The sequence below is a fragment of the Equus asinus genome, chromosome 13 (genome assembly GCF_041296235.1).
Source record: "Equus asinus isolate D_3611 breed Donkey chromosome 13, EquAss-T2T_v2, whole genome shotgun sequence".
Classification (NCBI taxonomy): domain Eukaryota; kingdom Metazoa; phylum Chordata; class Mammalia; order Perissodactyla; family Equidae; genus Equus; species Equus asinus.
This window is the reverse complement of record NC_091802.1, coordinates 56866614-56884341: the sequence shown is the minus strand read 5'-3', so window position 1 is coordinate 56884341 and position 17728 is coordinate 56866614. Positions and strand designations below refer to the sequence as shown.

Sequence of the window (17728 nt, the reverse complement as noted above, 5' to 3'; positions counted from 1 at the left end):
CTTTTTTTCCCCCTTTATTTGAAAGACCTGTGCAGTTATTTTGTGAATGTTACTGAATGTATAGTATGAAAGTGAAGTGTCTAGTTGCTGGCCTTTTTACTGAGTTAAAAAGTGGAAATGCCAGTTCAGCACCTACTACCCCTAAAAACCATGCTCTAAGGTAGCACTTGGAGGTCGTGGGTACCCCCTTCTCTCATAACCTAACTTATGCCCCATTTTGATGACTTAGGAACAATCTAAGTCCTTTTTCTTAGAGATGTTTTAATTTTTGTTTTCATGGCTATGTAACCCACGAGTGCTATCTAGGTGACCTTCCATAATCTCAGGCCAACAGATCTGACCGTCTTCAGATGGTTCTGCTTGTGCTCTCAAGAAGCTGAAGTGGTCTGAGTCCTAGTTGGCATACCAGGTTGCTATTCAGTATTGACATATTGTCCTAAAACAGCTTGTACATGTAATCAGAGACTGTCCTTTGCAAAGGAGATGACCAGCATTTCAACCGTATGTCTTCCTGGGAGGGCAGACTCTGCTATGTTTTCTTTGTCTGCATCAAAAGACTCCAGAGGGATGTGGACACATTTCATATCCCACTTGTAGAGCAAAGCTTCAAGTGACCAGTCAGCACTGAAAAAAATAAATTGTTTTTTAAAAGTCATGCTTTTCCTGTTTTGCTTCAGATATATTTTCATTTTATCGTTAAACTAGGCATTGTGTAATAGGGCTTAAGTTAACTTTTAATAAAATTGAGAGTAAACCAGGATTATTCAGGCCTACCTTCTGACCTGGTAAGTAGACCATAACTGGACCTTGGGGTTCTTCTGCATCAAAAAGTATACCGTAGTTAAAATGTCTTCAAAGTCTGGAAAGAGAGGAATTCTTGAGACCCCTACTTACATAGCATCTCTGGTCAAATTTACTACTGAAGAGCAAAGAAGTGTTACCTTCTGGTTCAAAGAAGACATCAGATGCAAGAAGGATATCTTGTGGTGGCAGAGCCAGGAGCTCTTGAGACATGTGACCCCACGTTAGTCCTATGATGCGCACCTGTGGCAGGTTATTCATTTGGCAGCTTTGCCAACAGACTTCTAGACAGTGAGGCAGCTCTGAACTGTCTGACAGTATTACTTCAGCACCACATTTTGCAGCCATAATTCCTGGAAGGCTCACTCCCCCTCCAATCTAAGAAGTTAAAAGATGGCATTTGAAAGTGTCTAGAACTGTGAAGAATTTGGGATTTTGGCAGACAGTTCCCCATTTCATTCTTGCATTGATCTTTAAATACAGGACCAACATGTAAGGTATATTCTAGAGCTGGTATCTATAAAACCTGCCCTGATTAAATGCTGCTTTACAACATGTGAAGCTTAGGCTTTAAATTTGTTAGGACAAAAGTTATTTCCTTGATTCCTCTAGTTGGATCAAAGGGCATACAGGGCCCTGTATTGTGCAACTGACATAATGTTGCTTCTAAACTCACTGTCTCAGGCAGTTTCATTACTTAATATGCCCAGGGAAGTAGTTTGGGGACACTTGTTCTGTCACTTCCAGTTCTCTTTGGTCTCTAAGTTAAGGAGCTCCTAATAGGACACCAGGTCTCTAGAATCTCTGGTCAACTTGAGCGGGCACAGCCAGCCATTCAGTTGTTTATACCAACTTAATTGCTTTTATGTGGATAAAGCCTGACAGGTCTGCAACATGGCTTTCTACCGAAGGGGATTTTCCAGTTGGGTCTTGAAGAAAGTGACAAACACATACGTGTAACACCAAAGAATGCCTTGGTAAGCGTTAACATTTATATCGATTGAAACACAGGCTTCCCATTTTTCAGTTTGAGAGTGGGCAGGATCCTTGATCTTTTGTGAATGCCTAACAATTTTACCACTATTCTGGACCAGAAGTATGCCAAACCCCTTCTCCACCCTTCATTTCATTTACATGGTGGTGTGAAAGTTGAGGTGTTAACCTGCTGATTTGTCTCCAGCCTTTGGGTCTATTAGTATAGTACCATTTCTGCAAATGACGAAAGTGTATTTCTCCAGACCTTCAGCAGTCTCAAGTCAGGTGGAGTTTGATAAGAAGAGCATGAGATACATTTTTAAACTAATCTCTAGATTTCCAAGAATGGGAAGGGCTAATCTGTGAGGACTGCAGGTGTTACAGCAGAGCCTGGATGACCCTGTTGGGACAATCGGGAAGGACGATCTTAAGTGCTTCTGGGCCGAGATTCCATTAGTCAACAGGCTTCATTAGTCAACAGGCTTCACTTAGAATAGGGGTCAGCAAACTCAAGGGCCAGATAGTGAACATTTTAGTCTTGGTGGGCCACGTATGGTCTCTGCCTATTCTTTTTTTAACACTTTAAAAATGTAGAAAGTGTTCTAGCTTACACGCTTTCCGAGCTAGCCAAAACAACCCTGACTTTAAAATATTTAACAAGCTAATAACAAGCATGTAGACTTAAATCTGAACGTAGGATTTCTGGAAACCTCAAATGCACTTGTACCTCTAAGACAGCCTTGCCTGGCAGAGATCCTCTGTGAAACCACAGGTACTGGGCTAGGACCACAGCACAGGGCCAAACATACATTCCATATTGGAGATGCAGGACCTGAAAAGAATTTTTTTGCATGCCATAAATAACTCATCTGCTGGAAGTTAGAATATTTATTTATACAACAATTACTGAGTGCCCAGCACTGGCATCCATTACAAGAAGGACAGTTCTCTGCTCTCCAGTTCACAAATATGTGGGGATATAAAACTGCAGTACCATGTGGTAAGCACTCCATACCCTCACTGATTCAAGCATTTATCCAGCGACTGACTGGCTTAGTGTCTATTCTAGGCTGAGGGTGTATATATATATAGATACATCCTACTGGGAAGAGACAGGCAACATGTAAGTAAATATAGTTTTGGTTGGTGAAAATCTAACAAAACAGAGAGAGTAATGGGGGTGTGGGGTGTGAGGGTTCAGTGATCACAAGGTGGCTGCCCTAGATAGGGAGAGGGGGTGATTCAGGCAAAGGTCCTGAAGCAGGAACTGAAAGGCCTCTGGCTGGAGCATAGAAAGCACTGGCCACACGGATATGGGGGCTGGAGGCAGGGCTCAGACCTGCGAGGTCTTGTAGACCACAGGAAGTTTTGCTTTTTTTCTATGTGCAATAAGATAACTGGAGGGTTTTAAGCACAGGCATAACTTGGTATGCTAAGAAACCATGTGGTCTTAGGAAGACATCATAGAAGAGGTTTGAGTGGAGCTGAACTCAACTCGGAGTTAGGGAGGCAGGCAGCTTACAAAGCCTTTGGAAAAGCAGAATTGTGACACAGCACCGTATTTAGGGAGGCAAGATAACATAGCTCACACCTCTGGAATGAGCCTGCCTGAGTTCAAACTCCAGATCTGTAACTGACCAGCTGTGTGACCTCACTCAAGGTCTGTGCTTCGGTTCGTGAACTGCAAAATACCATCTCATAGGGTGATGAGGAAGATTCAATACAAACTACTTAGTACAGTGCCAGGCCAAAAATAAGCATAGTTAGCTATTATTAAACCGCAAAATAGCAAGTCTTTGTTTTCTAGAGCAAAGGGTGACCCTAGTGGGGTGGTAGGAAAGGGGGCTGAAGAGGTAAAAACATCCAAGGTGAATGAACTGAAGGTCTGAACTTAATCCACTCAACAAAAATATTAGTGTCTAGAATATGCTTGGCACTGTTCTCTTAGTGTAGGGGGTACAAGCATGATTAACGAGACAAAAAAGTCTGCTCTGGTGGATTTTACCCAGGAGTACAATTAAGGATTTCTGACAAGGAGTGGGTCAGCAGATTTGGGTGTAAAGAAAAGGGACCTCTACTCTCACAGGGTATATCTTCACCCCCTAAATTTGGGGAGAACTCCAAATGGGTATTTCAATGTGAAGGCGTTTAGAAACTATCAGAAATGGGTTCCACTCCAGCCTTTAACTTCTGTTTCTCATCTTTAAACTGTTATTACTAATGCCTACCTCAAAGACTGCTGTTAAAGTCGAATGAAACACAGCAACGTGAAAGTGTTCTGAAAAACCGGACGTATATAAAATATAATAATTATTAAGAGTTTGGGGGCAGCCACCAGCTGAAAGAAGAGGTGAGTGCCAACCCAAGAAACTTTATTTGGGCAGTGAGAGTTGGAACCCCTGATCCCAGATAAAGCTGAATTAAGAAGCCCTTCAACAAGATCAAAGAAAACATTAGGTGTCAAAGAATGCCCTTTTCTGGCAAGAAATATTCGATGTGGAGAGGCCTCTCTCCTGGCAGGGTCCCCAAATTTCTTACTGAACGACATTTAATCTGCCAAAGGGCTTCAAACCGAACCTTTTCGCTCCGTGGTGCATCCCAGGGCAGGAAGCCGCGGACCCCTGCACCCCCATTCCTACCCCCCTGGTTGTCAGAACCGCTCCTGCCTGGGGCGCCACCGCAAAGACCAGAGGTGCGCCCGGCGGGTGCCGCTGCACGCACCTGCGGGACGTGGACCTCCAGCACGGCCCCCTCGGCTCCCGGGCCCGGCTCCTCCGAAAACCGAAAGCACTGGGCCCGGACCACATGTCCTCGAAAGCCACGCTCGCCCAGAGGGGAGTCGGGTGCCGGCGGGAGCAGCGGAGGGCGCCGGGCTCCCAGGCTGCGTGCGCGGGGGCCGCCTCCCCGGCGCCACGTGGCCATCCGCGTGCCCCGTCGGGTCGCCACAACCCGACGGCAAGAAGAGGGAAGCACTCCTCGGCCGACGAGGCAGCCGCGCAGCGAAAACCCACCCGAAAGCAAGCAAGTGAGACAGAGACAAGACCGGCCGGAAGTGGGCCACGAGAAGAGGCGCGCTGCCGGAAGTGACGCGCCGCCGGAAGCGGGCGCGGGAGAGGCGGGGCCGCACTGGGCGGGGCCTGAGCCGGCCCGACCTTCCAAACATGGCGGAGGCCCGGGGTGTGTGAGGGCGGACCCCGGAGGCGCTGAGGCCAATGGCTGACCGCGAGAGGCCGGGGGGCGGGGAAGACGGCAGCCGCATGCCCAACCCGAGGCCCGGGAGGTGGCTGGGGAGTGAATTTTCTGGAAGGCGACTTTAAAGCTGCCGGGCCGGAGCGAAGGGCGTTTGGGTGCCGCTGTCGCCGCCAGGGCCGGGGAGCGGGACGCGTTGGTGGCCGGAAGCGAGCTGCGCCGGGGTGGTCGCGGAGCCAGCTGGTGACCCCGCAGGATGAACCACAAGAGCAAGAAGCGGATCCGCGAGGCCAAGCGGAGTGCGCGGCCGGAGCTGAAGGACTCGCTGGACTGGACCCGGCACAACTACTACGAGAGCTTCTCGCTGAACCCGGCGGCCGTGGCGGTGAGCGGGCCGGGCCGGGCACGGCGGGCGGGCATCGGGGCCGGGGCCGGGCACCGCGGGCGGGCATCGGGGCCGGGGCCGGGCACCGCGGGCGGGCATCGGGGCCGGCGCCGGGGCCGGGCATGGGCACGGCGGGCGGGGGTCGGGGCCGGGGCCGGGCACGGCGGTCCCCGGGCGCTGCGGACCTCTCCGGGGCCATGGCCGCCCGCCCCGCCGGCGCTGAGCGGGGCCCCCAGAATTCCGATGGGCTCACCTGCACCCCGCGGAGGTCGGGGTCAAGGGGGCCCGGATTCCAGGGCGGGACTCCTTCCTCCCGGGCAGCTGGAGGCTCACGCCTTCGGCGCCCTCAATAAGAAGGCCTGTCGCCCCTTGATCCCTTTGGGCGGCGGGACCCTCGGGGACCCACAAGTGGGAGATGCGAAGCCCCCCTCCCTGGTGGGGTGGCGTTGGGTGCGACGTGCCAGCACGCACGCAGGTCCCCCTCCCTCCCGAAGAATCTGGCTCCTTAGGTATGTCATTGCTAATTGGCCCTGGGGGACACCCTTATCTGCCGCTAGACTTTTTTTTTTTTTTAACTGGATAGGTCTTTTTTTCTGATTTTCTCAGGATAACGTGGAGAGGGCAGACGCGTTACAGCTGTCGGTGGAAGAATTTGTGGAGCGATACGAAAGACCTTACAAGCCCGTGGTTCTGCTGAACGCCCAAGAGGGTTGGTCTGCGCAGGAGAAATGGACTCTCGAGCGCCTCAAAAGGAAATACCGGAACCAGAAGTTCAAGTGCGGTGAGGATAATGATGGCTACTCCGTGAAGATGAAGATGAAGTACTATATCGAGTACATGGAGAGCACTCGAGATGACAGTCCCCTCTACATTTTTGACAGCAGCTACGGTGAACACCCCAAGAGAAGGAAACTTTTGGAAGATTACAAGGTGCCCAAGTTTTTCACTGATGACCTCTTCCAGTACGCGGGGGAGAAGCGCAGGCCCCCCTACAGGTAAAGGACCTGACGGTGAAGCGGTTGCAGTTTCCTCTCCAACAGCATGGGGCAGCCGAGCTCAGTCAGCTCACCTGTTTCCAGCGCAGTGAGTGGTTCTCCCTTGGCTGCACGTGGAACTTAGAAGGCTGCTGATGCCTGCCTGGGTCCTACTGCCAGAGACGGATGTAATTAGTCTGGGCCTCAGGATTTCTGAAAGCTCCCCCCGCTGCTTCACATGTGCAACCAAAGTTGAGCCACTGGTCCATAAGGGAAGTTTTCAGAGTTCAGCAGTAAGCCGTGTCAGTGATTTTTCTTTTTTTTCTCTCAGAGCTTACTCCACGCACAATTCACCCAGCGTTTCTATGTAACAGAATTTGTGTAGTTTGTGAAATAAAGATAACATAATATATTGTATAAAACTAGAAACTTATTTTGTGTTGTGTGTGCATACAGTGAAATTACCCTTCACGTCTTGGATGTTTCTATCTTTTAGGTGGTTTGTGATGGGGCCACCACGCTCTGGAACTGGAATTCACATCGACCCTCTGGGAACCAGTGCCTGGAATGCCTTAGTTCAGGGCCACAAGCGCTGGTGCCTGTTCCCTACGAGCACCCCCAGGGAACTCATCAAGGTGACCCGTGAAGAAGGAGGGAACCAGCAGGATGAAGCTATTACCTGGTTTAATATCATTCATCCCCGGACACAGCTTCCAACCTGGCCCCCCGAATTCAAACCCCTGGAAATCTTACAAAAGCCAGGAGAGACTGTCTTTGTACCAGGTATAGATGAACTGAAGGTACATTGTTTGATCTCAGTAATTTGTCGTTTTGGAGCAGAACTGTATAGAGAGGGAAGCAAAGATGTCTGCCTGCTGACTCTGAATGAACTGACTGGTGCCCCCCTCTGACAGTGATCGGTGCTGCATTGGCAAGCGCTTCGGGGCCTGCTGTCCATGTTTCTTGTAGCCTAAATGTGTAGTGACTGTTGATAAATTTTCTGTCTGTAGAGATGCTACTCTCTTTATCCCTTGAGTTACCTAGTGTCTTTGTGTCTGTGCAGTAACTTGTAGAAGCTTCTGTAAATGTGTTTGATACAGTGTAGCACTGGGTGAGTTGAGTGAGGAAATCGTGACTTTAAGAGCTGGCCTGTTGGTATAGTGGTTAAGTTCATGTGCTCCACTTCCGTGGCCTGGGGTTTGCAGGTTTGGATCCCGGGCGTGGACCTCGCACTGCTCATCAAGCCACGCTGTGGCAGCATCCCACATAAAATGGAGGATGATTGGCACAGATGTTAGCTCAGCGACAATCTTCCTCAAGCAAGAAGAGGTAGATTGCCAACAGATGTTAGCTCAGGGCCAATCTTCCTCACGGGAGGGGAAAGAAAAAGAAAGGAAATAGGGACTTTGAGCCAAGAAGCAGGAAATCCCACACCTGAGAAGTACACTTTGTTTTGATACATTAAGTGTTGGGAGTGAGGATATTGAAGATGGGAGTTCTCATCCTAGAAGCTGAAGAACTTGCTACCTTTACAGTTTGGGTCACAGCTTTAGGTTAACAGGGGTTGACAAATTTTGCTGTAAAGGGCCAGAGAGTAAATGTTTTAGGCACTGCGCGCCAGACCGTCTGTTGCAACTGCTTGGCTCTGCCTGTGTAGCAGGAAAGCAGCCACAGTCTGCAAACGAACAGGCACAGCTGTGCTCCGATAAAGCTTTACACAGACTGGTCGTTTGTGATTCCTGGATCAGGAGGCGCATTCACCACTCTGGGCCCTGTGTCTCTGAGGGTCTCCCTCGTGGGTAGGAGTCCCCTGTTTTTGAAGTTTATGTTATACAGCAATTGTGTATAGAACCCAACCCCGTTTAACTGTGTATTGTTGGATTTCAGGAGGCTGGTGGCACGTTGTGCTCAATCTTGATACCACCATTGCCATCACCCAGAATTTTGCCAGCAGCACCAACTTTCCTGTTGTATGGCACAAGACGGTAAGAGGGAGACCAAAGTTATCAAGGAAATGGTATAGGTGAGAGATGTTTTTTTCTTGTTTTTGCTTTGTTCCAGTTTCTACCCCAGAGATTTCTACTCCAGTGGAAAGAGTCCACTGGTGCAATAACGTGTGCTGATTTTAGACAGGCTGGGAAAAGCTGGGGCTGCAAAACCCCATCAGTAGGAGGAGAGTGGGTCCAAGGTCAGGGCTAGTTCTCAGCATGCTTGCTGGCCTCGAGGTGACAGGCTAAGACTCTGCATGTTGATCCAAGTCAGTCAGTCACAACATGATCATAATTGGGATTGTTTCTCATTTTCTGTTTTTTTTGTATTTTGTTTTTTTTCTTTTTTTCCCCCCAAAGCTAGCACTAGCACAGGAAGCCATTTTGCTTGGGTTTTATTTTGGTTCTTTCCTTTCCTTACCCAGAAGCATTCCTCCCATTTGAACTTATTACCTTCAGTTCTTGTGAGTGAGGTGACTGCCCTGGAGACTTAGCTCCTCTGTTTATCCACAGAACAGATACAGCACGGGCAGCGGCAGTGCAAGCCACCCCCAGCCACCCCGTGCCACTGTGTCCCAACCCTGACCTGGAGGGACCAGCTCTCGGGGTAAGAGAGGGATTCTGGCTTGTTCAGTGCTCAGCCTCCCTGCTGAGAGGGCCAGCAAGGGTGGTGGCTTTGTTCTCCCCGGACTCTTGGGCCTCTGAGGCCCACTTACTCCATCCCGTAGGCCGCTGCGTGCTGCGATTTGGCATTCTGAAGGCCTTGCCATACAGCAGGTCTCTGTCCCTGGTTACACTGGATGCCAGGTTAGGTTCCTACGGGGAGGGCTGCTGCCTCTGAAAGTCCAGTTCAGTTTATCTTCGAGTGAGGGGGGACCCTCTCTGTTACTTGACACTTCTTGTTTCTTACAAACCTATTTGTTTCTATTCTTACAAATAGAATTTAACCAAGCCCAACTCCGATTGTGAAGTGCTGTACTGTGGAAGGGAAAGCTTCCCCAAAAATTGGCTAGGAAGGGCTCAGAAAAACAAGAAAGAGAGAGACTTTCTCCCAAGGGGGAAAACCTTAAGACCAACTCAAGGAAATGTGCCTTGCTGTCGACAGCCCGGCTGGCTCGTTGCACAGGTGGCAGTAGACCGCGTAGCTCGTTTTCTTTTCAGAAAAGCCTGAGCAGCCCGTTAGGGCTTTTGTTCCCAGCCTGTGGATTCGTGTGTCCTCACCACCACACAGCGCCCATTCTGAACCAGGCACTTCTGAGAGAGACAGGGCTCAGCTTTGAGTCTGGGTTATTGTGTGTGGCTGTCGTTGCCTCTCCCAGCACTGAAAACAGTGTCTCTTGTCTCTCAGGATCTTGAAGCAAGAGCACCCTGAGTTGGCGGTGCTGGCCGACTCCGTTGACCTGCAGGAATCCACAGGGATCGCCTCGGACAGCTCCAGTGACTCCTCCAGCTCCTCCAGCTCCAGCTCCTCTGACTCGGACTCAGAGGTGAGGCCTTGCTCGTTCTCCAGGCCTCAAGGGCAGGTCACCCCAGAAAAACGAGGTGTGACTCTCCCGCCTCCTCTCCAGGAGGGAGAAAGATGTGAAGGTTTTTCACTTTGTTCCAGGAACTACAACTGCCACCGTTCCTGCTGTGTAGGGAATTTTGCCCGTTTTAGAGCTTTACACGTGTATGTGAGTCGTTAGAATAACCCCAAAAGGTAAAAGGAGTACTTGGGGATTTCGTCAAGTCCATGGTCCAGCATCACACAGCTGGCAAACAGCAGGGTTGGAATTCAGACTCAGAGCATTCTGACCTCAAAGTCCACGTTAAGAATTTTCTCTGTGGACTTGTAAGCCGAGAGACTCAGCAAATTCAGTGACTTGCCAAAAGCTAACACAGTATTGGGTAAGAGGGTCCTGTGCCCTTAGCAGATGGGATTTCTGTCTCGTCATTTTGCATCATCTACTGATATAGTCTTTTCTCCTTGGGGCTGGGGGGTGTGTGCGTTGTGTGAACAGTCAGTGCTGTACTTGCCTGCTTTCCACGCCTCGGGCTCGCTCTTGGTACAGTGGGATTACATAATGCGGTCTCAGACTGTAAAATATTCTTAGAGGGGGGTCTCTTGATCTCAAACAGATAAGACTTCCATTAGAGAAGACTGGAGGGCCACTGGGCATCTGAGGGGAGATTCCGGTTCTTTGGGGGCCAGAAACAGCTGAGGAGATGGGTATGCAGACTGTCTTACGGAGCTGCTGTCCAGCTGGTTTGCTTCTGGGAGAACGTGGACGCTATTTGCGCTGTCTCCTGAGGTTTGTGTAATGAAGAAGTGGGCTGCATCCAGTTGAATTCCTGTTTTCTCCTCCCGTATCCAGGGTGAGTCCGGGTCTGAAGGTGACGGGATGATGCACCGCAGAAAGAAGAGGAGGACGTGCAGCGTGGTGGGCAATGGGGACACCACCTCCCAGGACGACTGTGTGAGCAAAGAGCGCAGCTCCTCCAGGTGACCAAGCATGCTGTTGTCTGGGTAGAAGGACACGCCCACAGCAAGCGGCAGGGCCCGGGGAGGGCAGCCCATCGGATCTGCAGACAAGGGAGGGCCGGCGAAAGCCAGAGAATGAGGACACTCTTGGAATAGGAGTCCATTCACTCAGCATTTGCTACAGTAGCTTTTTTCTTTGCTACCAGTGCAAATTAACATGGCTTGTTTTATGCATAAAGGCAAGAATCTATGTGGATGGTGCCAAGGAAACCCTTTACATTATTTAATAAAAATTAAACCTATTTTATATCTTGAGATTTTTTCCTTTGACAATACCAGAACTTCCCTTGTTACTCTTCTTGTCGTGGTCTTAGGGGAAAGTAGGGACTCCACTGGTGTGTCTGTCTCCTCCTTGGGGAAGTGTTAGTTACAGCGGGAAAGGAGGAGAAGACTAGAGAAGTTCCCCGGTATCTTCTGCAGAGCCTGAGACGTGGCCTCCTGCTTTTTCTCCCAGTCTGCATTGCCAGCTTTGAGTGCTGGCACCAGGCCAGACAGCTGCAGGGAACTCAGATTTTTTTTTATAAAACCTTAATCATGTCTCCAGTGTTTTGTTTGTTTGTTTTATGAAACCAGATTGGATCTAAATAAGTTAAAACGTAAAAATCAAAAAGGTAATCTCTTTGCAAGCGGCTGCCCTAGTGCTGGGCACATAGCAGACTCCCACTGAAGTCTGGTCACTCTGCAGGCATCCGGGCTCTTTAAATCCCAGAGCCTTGTTTTCCAGGTGCTAGTTGAAGTGTCTTTGTCCATAGCATCAAAAGGTGAGATTTCGGGAAGATAGTAAAATACTGAAGCTTGTAGGATTCTCAGTGTCTGAAGTCCTTGACCACTGCCGGTGACATTGCTGTTATGTTCTTTGTCTCTCTGAGCAGCTGAGTGTTGTCTTAAATGTGCTATGAAAGTTTAGGACCCACCTTCCTTTCTGTCGTCTTTTCCTCATTCTCTTTGGTCTCGCTGGAAGTCCATGGGGAAATTCAGATGTCTTATTCAAGTGCATTTCTCAGACTAGGATGTGCATTTCTCAGCCCGAGTTGTCCTTTTCACAGCTGTACTCAGATTTCTTTTCTTGCCTTTTTAAGTTGTCTCTACTGTGGTAGACTTCCGTCTGCACCTGCGCTGTGACTTCGTAATTTGTAAGAAAGATTTTTAGAGGAAGCTCTGCCATTATTTCAACATGGGGATCCTGGGGGTTCTGCTTTTACCATTTCCTTCCAGCTCTGTACCCAGCTGTGCTGTCTACATGCTGATTACAAGCAGTTGTGCTTTCCTTGGCAGGATTAGGGACACCTGTGGAGGCCGTGCTCACCCCTGAGCAGATAAAGAGACTCTCCCGAGGTGGCTCCCGTGTAAGCTGTCCCTGGCCATCCAACTCAGTTTTCACGTCTTCTGCTCCTACCTTCTCCTTTGTCTTCTTTGAATTTGGATAATCCTTCTTTGGTCTAAGCTTCTGTCTTCGGTCAAATGCTGTTTTTACTGCTCACTAAGAATAGATTCTCAAGAAGTTCAAAAACTCGGCAAGCTCAGTGAAACACTGAAGGCTGATGTGATGTTGGCTAAGAAGGTTCTGTGCTGTCTCCTTTAAAACCAAGCTGGTCAACCCCGAGGCCGAGGGTTATGACCCTTTGAATGTCTGGTTGCGTCTGTTCCCTCCCTGATGTTGCTGAGGAGCTTCTGCTGTCTGCAGAGCCGGCTGCACACAAGCAGAGATGCTGCAAGTGGTGAGTGGACTTTGATTTGGGTGTGAACCAATGACGTGTAAGAAGTACTGTGAGTACGCTCCCTTCCTGGATGTCACTGTTTGTCTAAAAATGTGTTGAGTACAGCAACGCAGCCAGCGTGCCCAGCACCGCTCCCCACTGCCTAGTACCTTTTCTCCGTGCTCAGAGAGGATGTTAAATTGCAGGGTGTTTGTGTGTGGTGTATTTGGGGGAGCGATGACACATCGGGTTTTTTTGTTTATGAACAGAGTGGGAACGGTGTTCACTGTGTTCTTATCACAGAACTTAAACTATAAATAGGGCCAGTTCCAACAGATTTGTCCCATTCTCTCCCAGCATGTGGTCTCTAAGTCAGAAGCTCCCATTCTGGAGGTGACTTCATGATGAGCGTCCCCATTTGTTTGACCTGCAGGTGTTAGGTGGGTGGCTTGTGCTACACACCAGGAATAAGTTCAGAGACGGTGCTTCTAGTCTTCAGGATCTGTTTAGGCTTCTCAGTAACTCTGGTATGAATACTTGGGGATTGACCAGCAGGTTCCATCTCATGCCCTCTTGATTCACCTGCTTGCCTTAATCTGTCCCTAAATTCAACTAAATTTAAATAAAAATAAGAAGGGGACTGTCAAGGACATGCCCAGTGAAAAGCACTGTCCTGGGCTGGAATGTAGGTAAGGGCATAGGCAGCCAGAGGGGAGAAGGAGCTCTCCCTGTAGTTGCCCAGAGGAGAGAGTGTGGAATACTGGAATTGCATGGTGTTGCCTCTCAAAATCCCCCTAAAAATGAGTATAATTGCGAATCCAGGTCTCTCCTTGCCAAATGTTACATTTTTAACAGACTGGTTATCATTTCCTGGCGCTGGATCCATCATGTGGCTTTACTGTAGGAGGATGGTCCCCTATTTTGTCTTAGTCCAGTTTTCTTCAGCCTAAAATACCAACCCAAATATGTGGCTGGGTCGGATGGAGAACTGGCCACCTTCCTGGGCATCCGCGTGCATCACTCTGCCTGCCGCATGGCGCAGCTCTCCCACTCCCGTCCCAGGCCACAGGGCTCGGGTTTCAGGGTGGGCCCACTGTGTGCTTGAGTGGGAGTAAAGTCAAACCTTGAAGGTGTAGTCTCTTTGTATTAATGTCTGAATGGTGTTCCTCCTTCTCTTTTTTAAAAATTTTTCTTCCCATCTTCAAAATGCTTTTTTCTTTTCCCCAGTATTGCTTCCTGGCTGTCACACTCACCTTCCTCTCAAATCCATACCAACTGCTCCTTTCTAAAACCAAAAGCAAAAGGCTGTTTGCCGCCAGGGGGCGTGGTGGGACGCGTTTCCAGGGGCTGGGATGGTGGAGCGGAAATTTGAATTTGAGAGATTAGCCACCCAGTTTTCTTCCCCAGGTACCCAAGGTGATCCTGTGTGATAAACAGTATCCAGAAAGAAGGGATCCAGCCTGTCCAACAGGCCTGCGGTCACCTCTCCTCAAAGGGTCTGGGTAGCACAGATCACATGCTGCTGTTGGCTCTTGCCAACCCATGATGACTGTGGAACACTCTTTATTTGCTTTAGCCAGGCCAGAGATTCAACAGCCCCCCTTTCACTGTCGCTGTCGGCCAGCCAGGCGCACCACTGTGTTAGCAGAGCAGGGATGAGGTGGGGAAGCCACGGGAAGGGAGTGGTGGTGGCTGGGTGATCAGGATAAGGTAGGAAGTGGGCAGCAAGGGCTCCATCTGTTCTAAAGTTAACCCTTCTACCCTCCGAGCATGAGCTACTCCTTTGAGTGGCATCAGCAATAGTAAGGGGAAGGATACAACATTAAACTGTTTTTAGGGACTATTTTCCAAGATGACACTAGTCTTCAGATCAATGGGCTGTCTTGAAAGAAGGGATGTTACACTAGTCACTACTGATGGGGAGGAGCAGGGTGGGCGAGACAAGAGTGGAGGACCAGGACAGCCAGGACAGGAGGAGAGTTCTGGGTCTCTGGGAATCCAGGGCTGCACACAGGGGCCTCTGGGCTCAGTAGTAGCACTGTGATATTTACCGTGACACCTTTGAAGGGAGAGCCACCAAAAACAAGGACATTATTCACATTTCGCTTGTGCTTGCAGATGCCCATTTATTAATCATTCAAGCATTCGGCAAATGTTTGAGTGCCAGGCACTGTTCTAGGTGCTGGTGAGCCAGCAATGACAAGCCCAGGTCCTTGACCTCGTGAGCTTAATGGACAGTGAATGTGCTGTTGTTCACAAGGGCCGCTGGTCAGCGTAGGTAGAGCTGTGCACATCTGTTTCTACAACCAGAAAAGCAAGTTTAGCCCTTACTAAACGCAAGTTATGAGATCTTCATAAGAGAACATAATTATCATTATAGCTGTATTCTTAACTTAGGATGTGGCTTCTTTGCAAGTTAGCTAAAGGTATTTAAACTAAGGATAGCAAGAAAGTTGCTGGTGCAAGTGCTTTACAAATTTATTCAAGGTTCAGCCTTGATGTGACTTAGGACTTTAGACGAGAGTGTGGGATGGAACAGGAATTGTGCAGTAAACGCAGAAAGTGCTCTCTAGGAGGTAGATGTGTAAGCACGCAGCTTCGGTTCTAGGAGGTAGATGTGTAAGCACGCAGCTTCGGTTCTAGGAGGTAGATGTGTAAGCACGCAGCTTCGGTTCGCGGGATAGTGTAGCATTTCCACAAGTAAGTTGTTTGTCATGTGTGTTCTGAACACTGCTGATGGTGCCATGTGGAGTCTGGTTTCTCCCTACACCCCGTTCCCTGGCTTCTGTCAAGGTGTGACATTGTGTGCAGTAAAACCAGATGAACTGTGTGCCCTAGGGTAGTGGCTCTCAACTTTATCTCATTGTTGGTTAAAAAACTGGAAACATCTAGCCCCCACTGCATCTCCCAGGAGGATTGGCCCCGGCCTGCTGTCTCCGAGGTGACCGGACACCACAGAAGAACTGGGACTGTCTGCTGAGTGCCTCGTGCCTCCTGCAGTTGTCAAATGGAACTCTGAGCAGCCTCCTCCTTCTGCTCCCGTCTCCGTGGGGTCCGCCACAAAATGCCTGTGGGTCTGCCATTTGATTGGTATTTTTAACTTTCACTTGGATGAAACTTGTTCATCATTTTAAATAAAGCAACTTGATTTGGAGTTGGGTTTTTTGCATTGTTTTGTCCTTGTTTCTTTTCACTGTAACTGAGTTTGCCTGCACAATAGGACATCTTAAATCTCTACTTTAAAACGGTGGGGATGGGGCTGCCCTGTGGCCCAGCTGTTGAGTTCGTGTGCTCTGCTTCAGCGGCCCAGGGTTTCGCCGATTCGGATCCTGGGCGTGGACATGGCACCGCTCATCAGGCCATGCTGAGGCAGTGTGCTATATGCCACAACCAGAAGGACCCACAACTAAAATACAGAACTATGCACCGGGGGGCTTTGGGGAGAAAAATAAAATCTTTAAAATAATTAAGGTTGGGTTGAGAGTGGTTGAGAAATAATGTTTTTGGTTACAGCATATTTATCTCAAACATACACTATTCAGCAACTGAGCCCTGAAAGGATCTGGAGAAACAAAAACAGTAGACTTCCCTTCCCTCATCCCACCCTCCCGTACATTCCAGAATTATGCAGAGAAGAAAGTCAGGAGGGGAAAGAGTTGACTCAGGGTACCTGGAGCTGAGTTCCAGAAACTGGTCTTCGGCGGGCAGTCTCCTTACTAAGAGGCATGTGTTGAAGGCTGCTGGCTCTCAGCCCAGAGGGGCATTCACTGGCCAGGAACTGGAAACGGCCTCTGCGAGATTGCATGGAGGGGGCCCTGAGGAACAGAAGCAGCCTTTGACATGTCTGTGGAGCAGGTTGCTGTGGGTTTTCATCATCTCACAGCAGCCAGCCACACTTCATGTGAGCCTTCCTGCCTTGACTTGGCCCTCAGCATTCCCAGACTAGCACTTCTGTTTCTGAGATGCTCTAAGATGACCTTCTGTGCAGGGCTAAAATGATGCTGAAAGATCTAAGAGCACCTGAGTAAGGGGTATTTCAAACCGGTTTTCAAAAGGAGCCTACGCCCAAAACGTCAGGCCTGGCCGGGGCAGGGAAGATTGGCCCTCCTCGGGCCCCAGAGGTCGTGGCTCCTGTCCCCACACGTCTGAGTCACCCGCAGCGGCCAAAGGAGGGCGGGGGCGGGGCCGGGGCGTGGCGACGGCGGGGGCTCCGCCCTGGGGCGGGCGCGGGCGGGGCGCGGCGGGCTCCCTCGGGGTCCCCGCGGGCTGGCACTCGGGCGGCCGCGGCGCGATGGAGGCGCCGGCCGAGCTGCTGGCCGCGCTGCCCGCGCTGGCCACCGCGCTGGCGCTGCTGCTCGCCTGGCTCCTGGTGCGGCGCGGGGCGGCCGCGAGCCCGGACCCCACCGGCGCGCCCCCAGAGCCCGCGCCCCCGGAGCCCGCGCCCCCGGAGCCCGCGCCCCCGGCCGAGACCGGCGGGACCCCCGCGCCGCCCGGGCCCTGCGCCCCCGAGCCGGCGGCCGCGCCCGAGCGGCCGGGGGAGCCCAACGGACAGGGGGAGCCCGCGGGGCCGGCGGAGGCGGAGGAGCAGGCGGCGGAGGCGAGGCAGGTACGGACCCGGCCCTCCCGGGCGCCCCTCCCCACCCCGGGCCTGGTTTCATCGCGGCTCCGGCCGCCGCCCTCCCTCCCCGCGCGGGGACGGGAACCGGGTCCCCAGCCTCGGGCAGGGCCGCCCCGAGGGAGGACAGAGCCCGCGGCCGGCAGAAAAGGAGGCCCCCGCGAGCAAACTCACCATCCTCCCTGGAGAGTGTCGCCGAGAGCGAGCGTGTCCGAGTTGTTTCCTTGTTTTGCTTGCTTTCCGCGTCTCGGCTCCCTCCTCCCCGGCCCAGGGCGACGCCCCGCAGCAGCTTCACCCCCAGGGTGCACACCCACCCCTCACCCCTCCCTCCCACGGGTTCCCAAATCCCCGTGCATGTGGCTTATTTCAAGGCCTGCAATGAGAGTTGTCTTGATAGTGAAAAAAAAATACTTAAAGAAAAAAAAAAGCTGCCCTTTTCTTTTTAGACCGATTTGAAATCCAGACTTCAGAGTCAGTGATGTCGCGTTGTGTGAAGCCCATAGGGTGGGACTGAAAGAAAAGGCACCGGACATTGCCATCATTTTTATTGTCGTTTTCACACTGCACATGTGCGTTGGCACAT

General features: G+C 50.8%; 3 protein-coding genes across 14 annotated transcripts in view; 2 read left to right on the top strand and 1 right to left on the bottom strand.

The window, feature by feature from the left end:
* Positions 1 to 139: 139 nt before the first annotated feature.
* METTL23 (methyltransferase 23, arginine) lies at positions 140 to 17447 on the bottom strand. Of its 4 annotated transcripts, XM_044745349.2 has the most exons (6): positions 4498 to 4856; positions 4005 to 4054; positions 2504 to 2608; positions 942 to 1179; positions 775 to 859; positions 140 to 624 (listed from the first exon to the last, which is right to left on the bottom strand). In XM_044745349.2, exons 3-6 carry the CDS (start codon positions 2585 to 2587, stop codon positions 459 to 461), a joined length of 573 nt encoding a protein of 190 aa, XP_044601284.2. In that variant the 5' UTR covers positions 2588 to 2608; positions 4005 to 4054; positions 4498 to 4856; the 3' UTR covers positions 140 to 458. The 4 variants fall into 4 exon arrangements, with proteins under 4 accessions (XP_044601284.2, XP_044601285.1, XP_014695408.1 ...); XM_044745350.2 differs by lacking the exons at positions 2504 to 2608; positions 4005 to 4054; positions 4498 to 4856 and adding exons at positions 16201 to 16345; positions 17320 to 17447; XM_014839922.3 differs by lacking the exon at positions 4005 to 4054 and having other exon boundaries at positions 431 to 624; positions 4498 to 4858.
* Positions 4929 to 15684, top strand: JMJD6 (jumonji domain containing 6, arginine demethylase and lysine hydroxylase). 7 transcript variants are annotated; one of them, XR_011493949.1, is made up of 8 exons: positions 5045 to 5350; positions 5957 to 6345; positions 6821 to 7107; positions 8212 to 8347; positions 9661 to 9799; positions 10667 to 10794; positions 12109 to 12551; positions 15442 to 15684. XR_011493949.1 is itself a non-coding variant. In XM_014839917.3 (8 exons), exons 1-8 carry the CDS (start codon positions 5222 to 5224, stop codon positions 15473 to 15475), a joined length of 1293 nt encoding a protein of 430 aa, XP_014695403.1. In that variant the 5' UTR covers positions 5063 to 5221; the 3' UTR covers positions 15476 to 15684. The 7 variants fall into 7 exon arrangements, 4 of the variants coding, with proteins under 4 accessions (XP_070339791.1, XP_014695407.1, XP_014695403.1 ...); XM_014839917.3 differs by lacking the exon at positions 12109 to 12551 and adding an exon at positions 8831 to 8919 and having other exon boundaries at positions 5063 to 5350; positions 8212 to 8309; XM_070483689.1 differs by lacking the exon at positions 15442 to 15684 and adding an exon at positions 8831 to 8919 and having other exon boundaries at positions 5063 to 5350; positions 8212 to 8309; positions 12109 to 12290.
* Positions 16763 to 17728, top strand: part of MXRA7 (matrix remodeling associated 7) — a 28682-nt gene continuing 27716 nt past the window's right edge. The window contains exon 1 of one of the 3 annotated variants that reach the window (XM_044745354.2): positions 16763 to 17136. In XM_044745354.2, the coding sequence (XP_044601289.2) occupies positions 16822 to 17136 (315 nt within the window). In that variant the 5' untranslated portion in view covers positions 16763 to 16821. The remainder of the gene's footprint in view (positions 17137 to 17728) is intronic. The other 2 variants (XM_014839618.3, XM_044745355.2) reach the window with 2 other exon arrangements.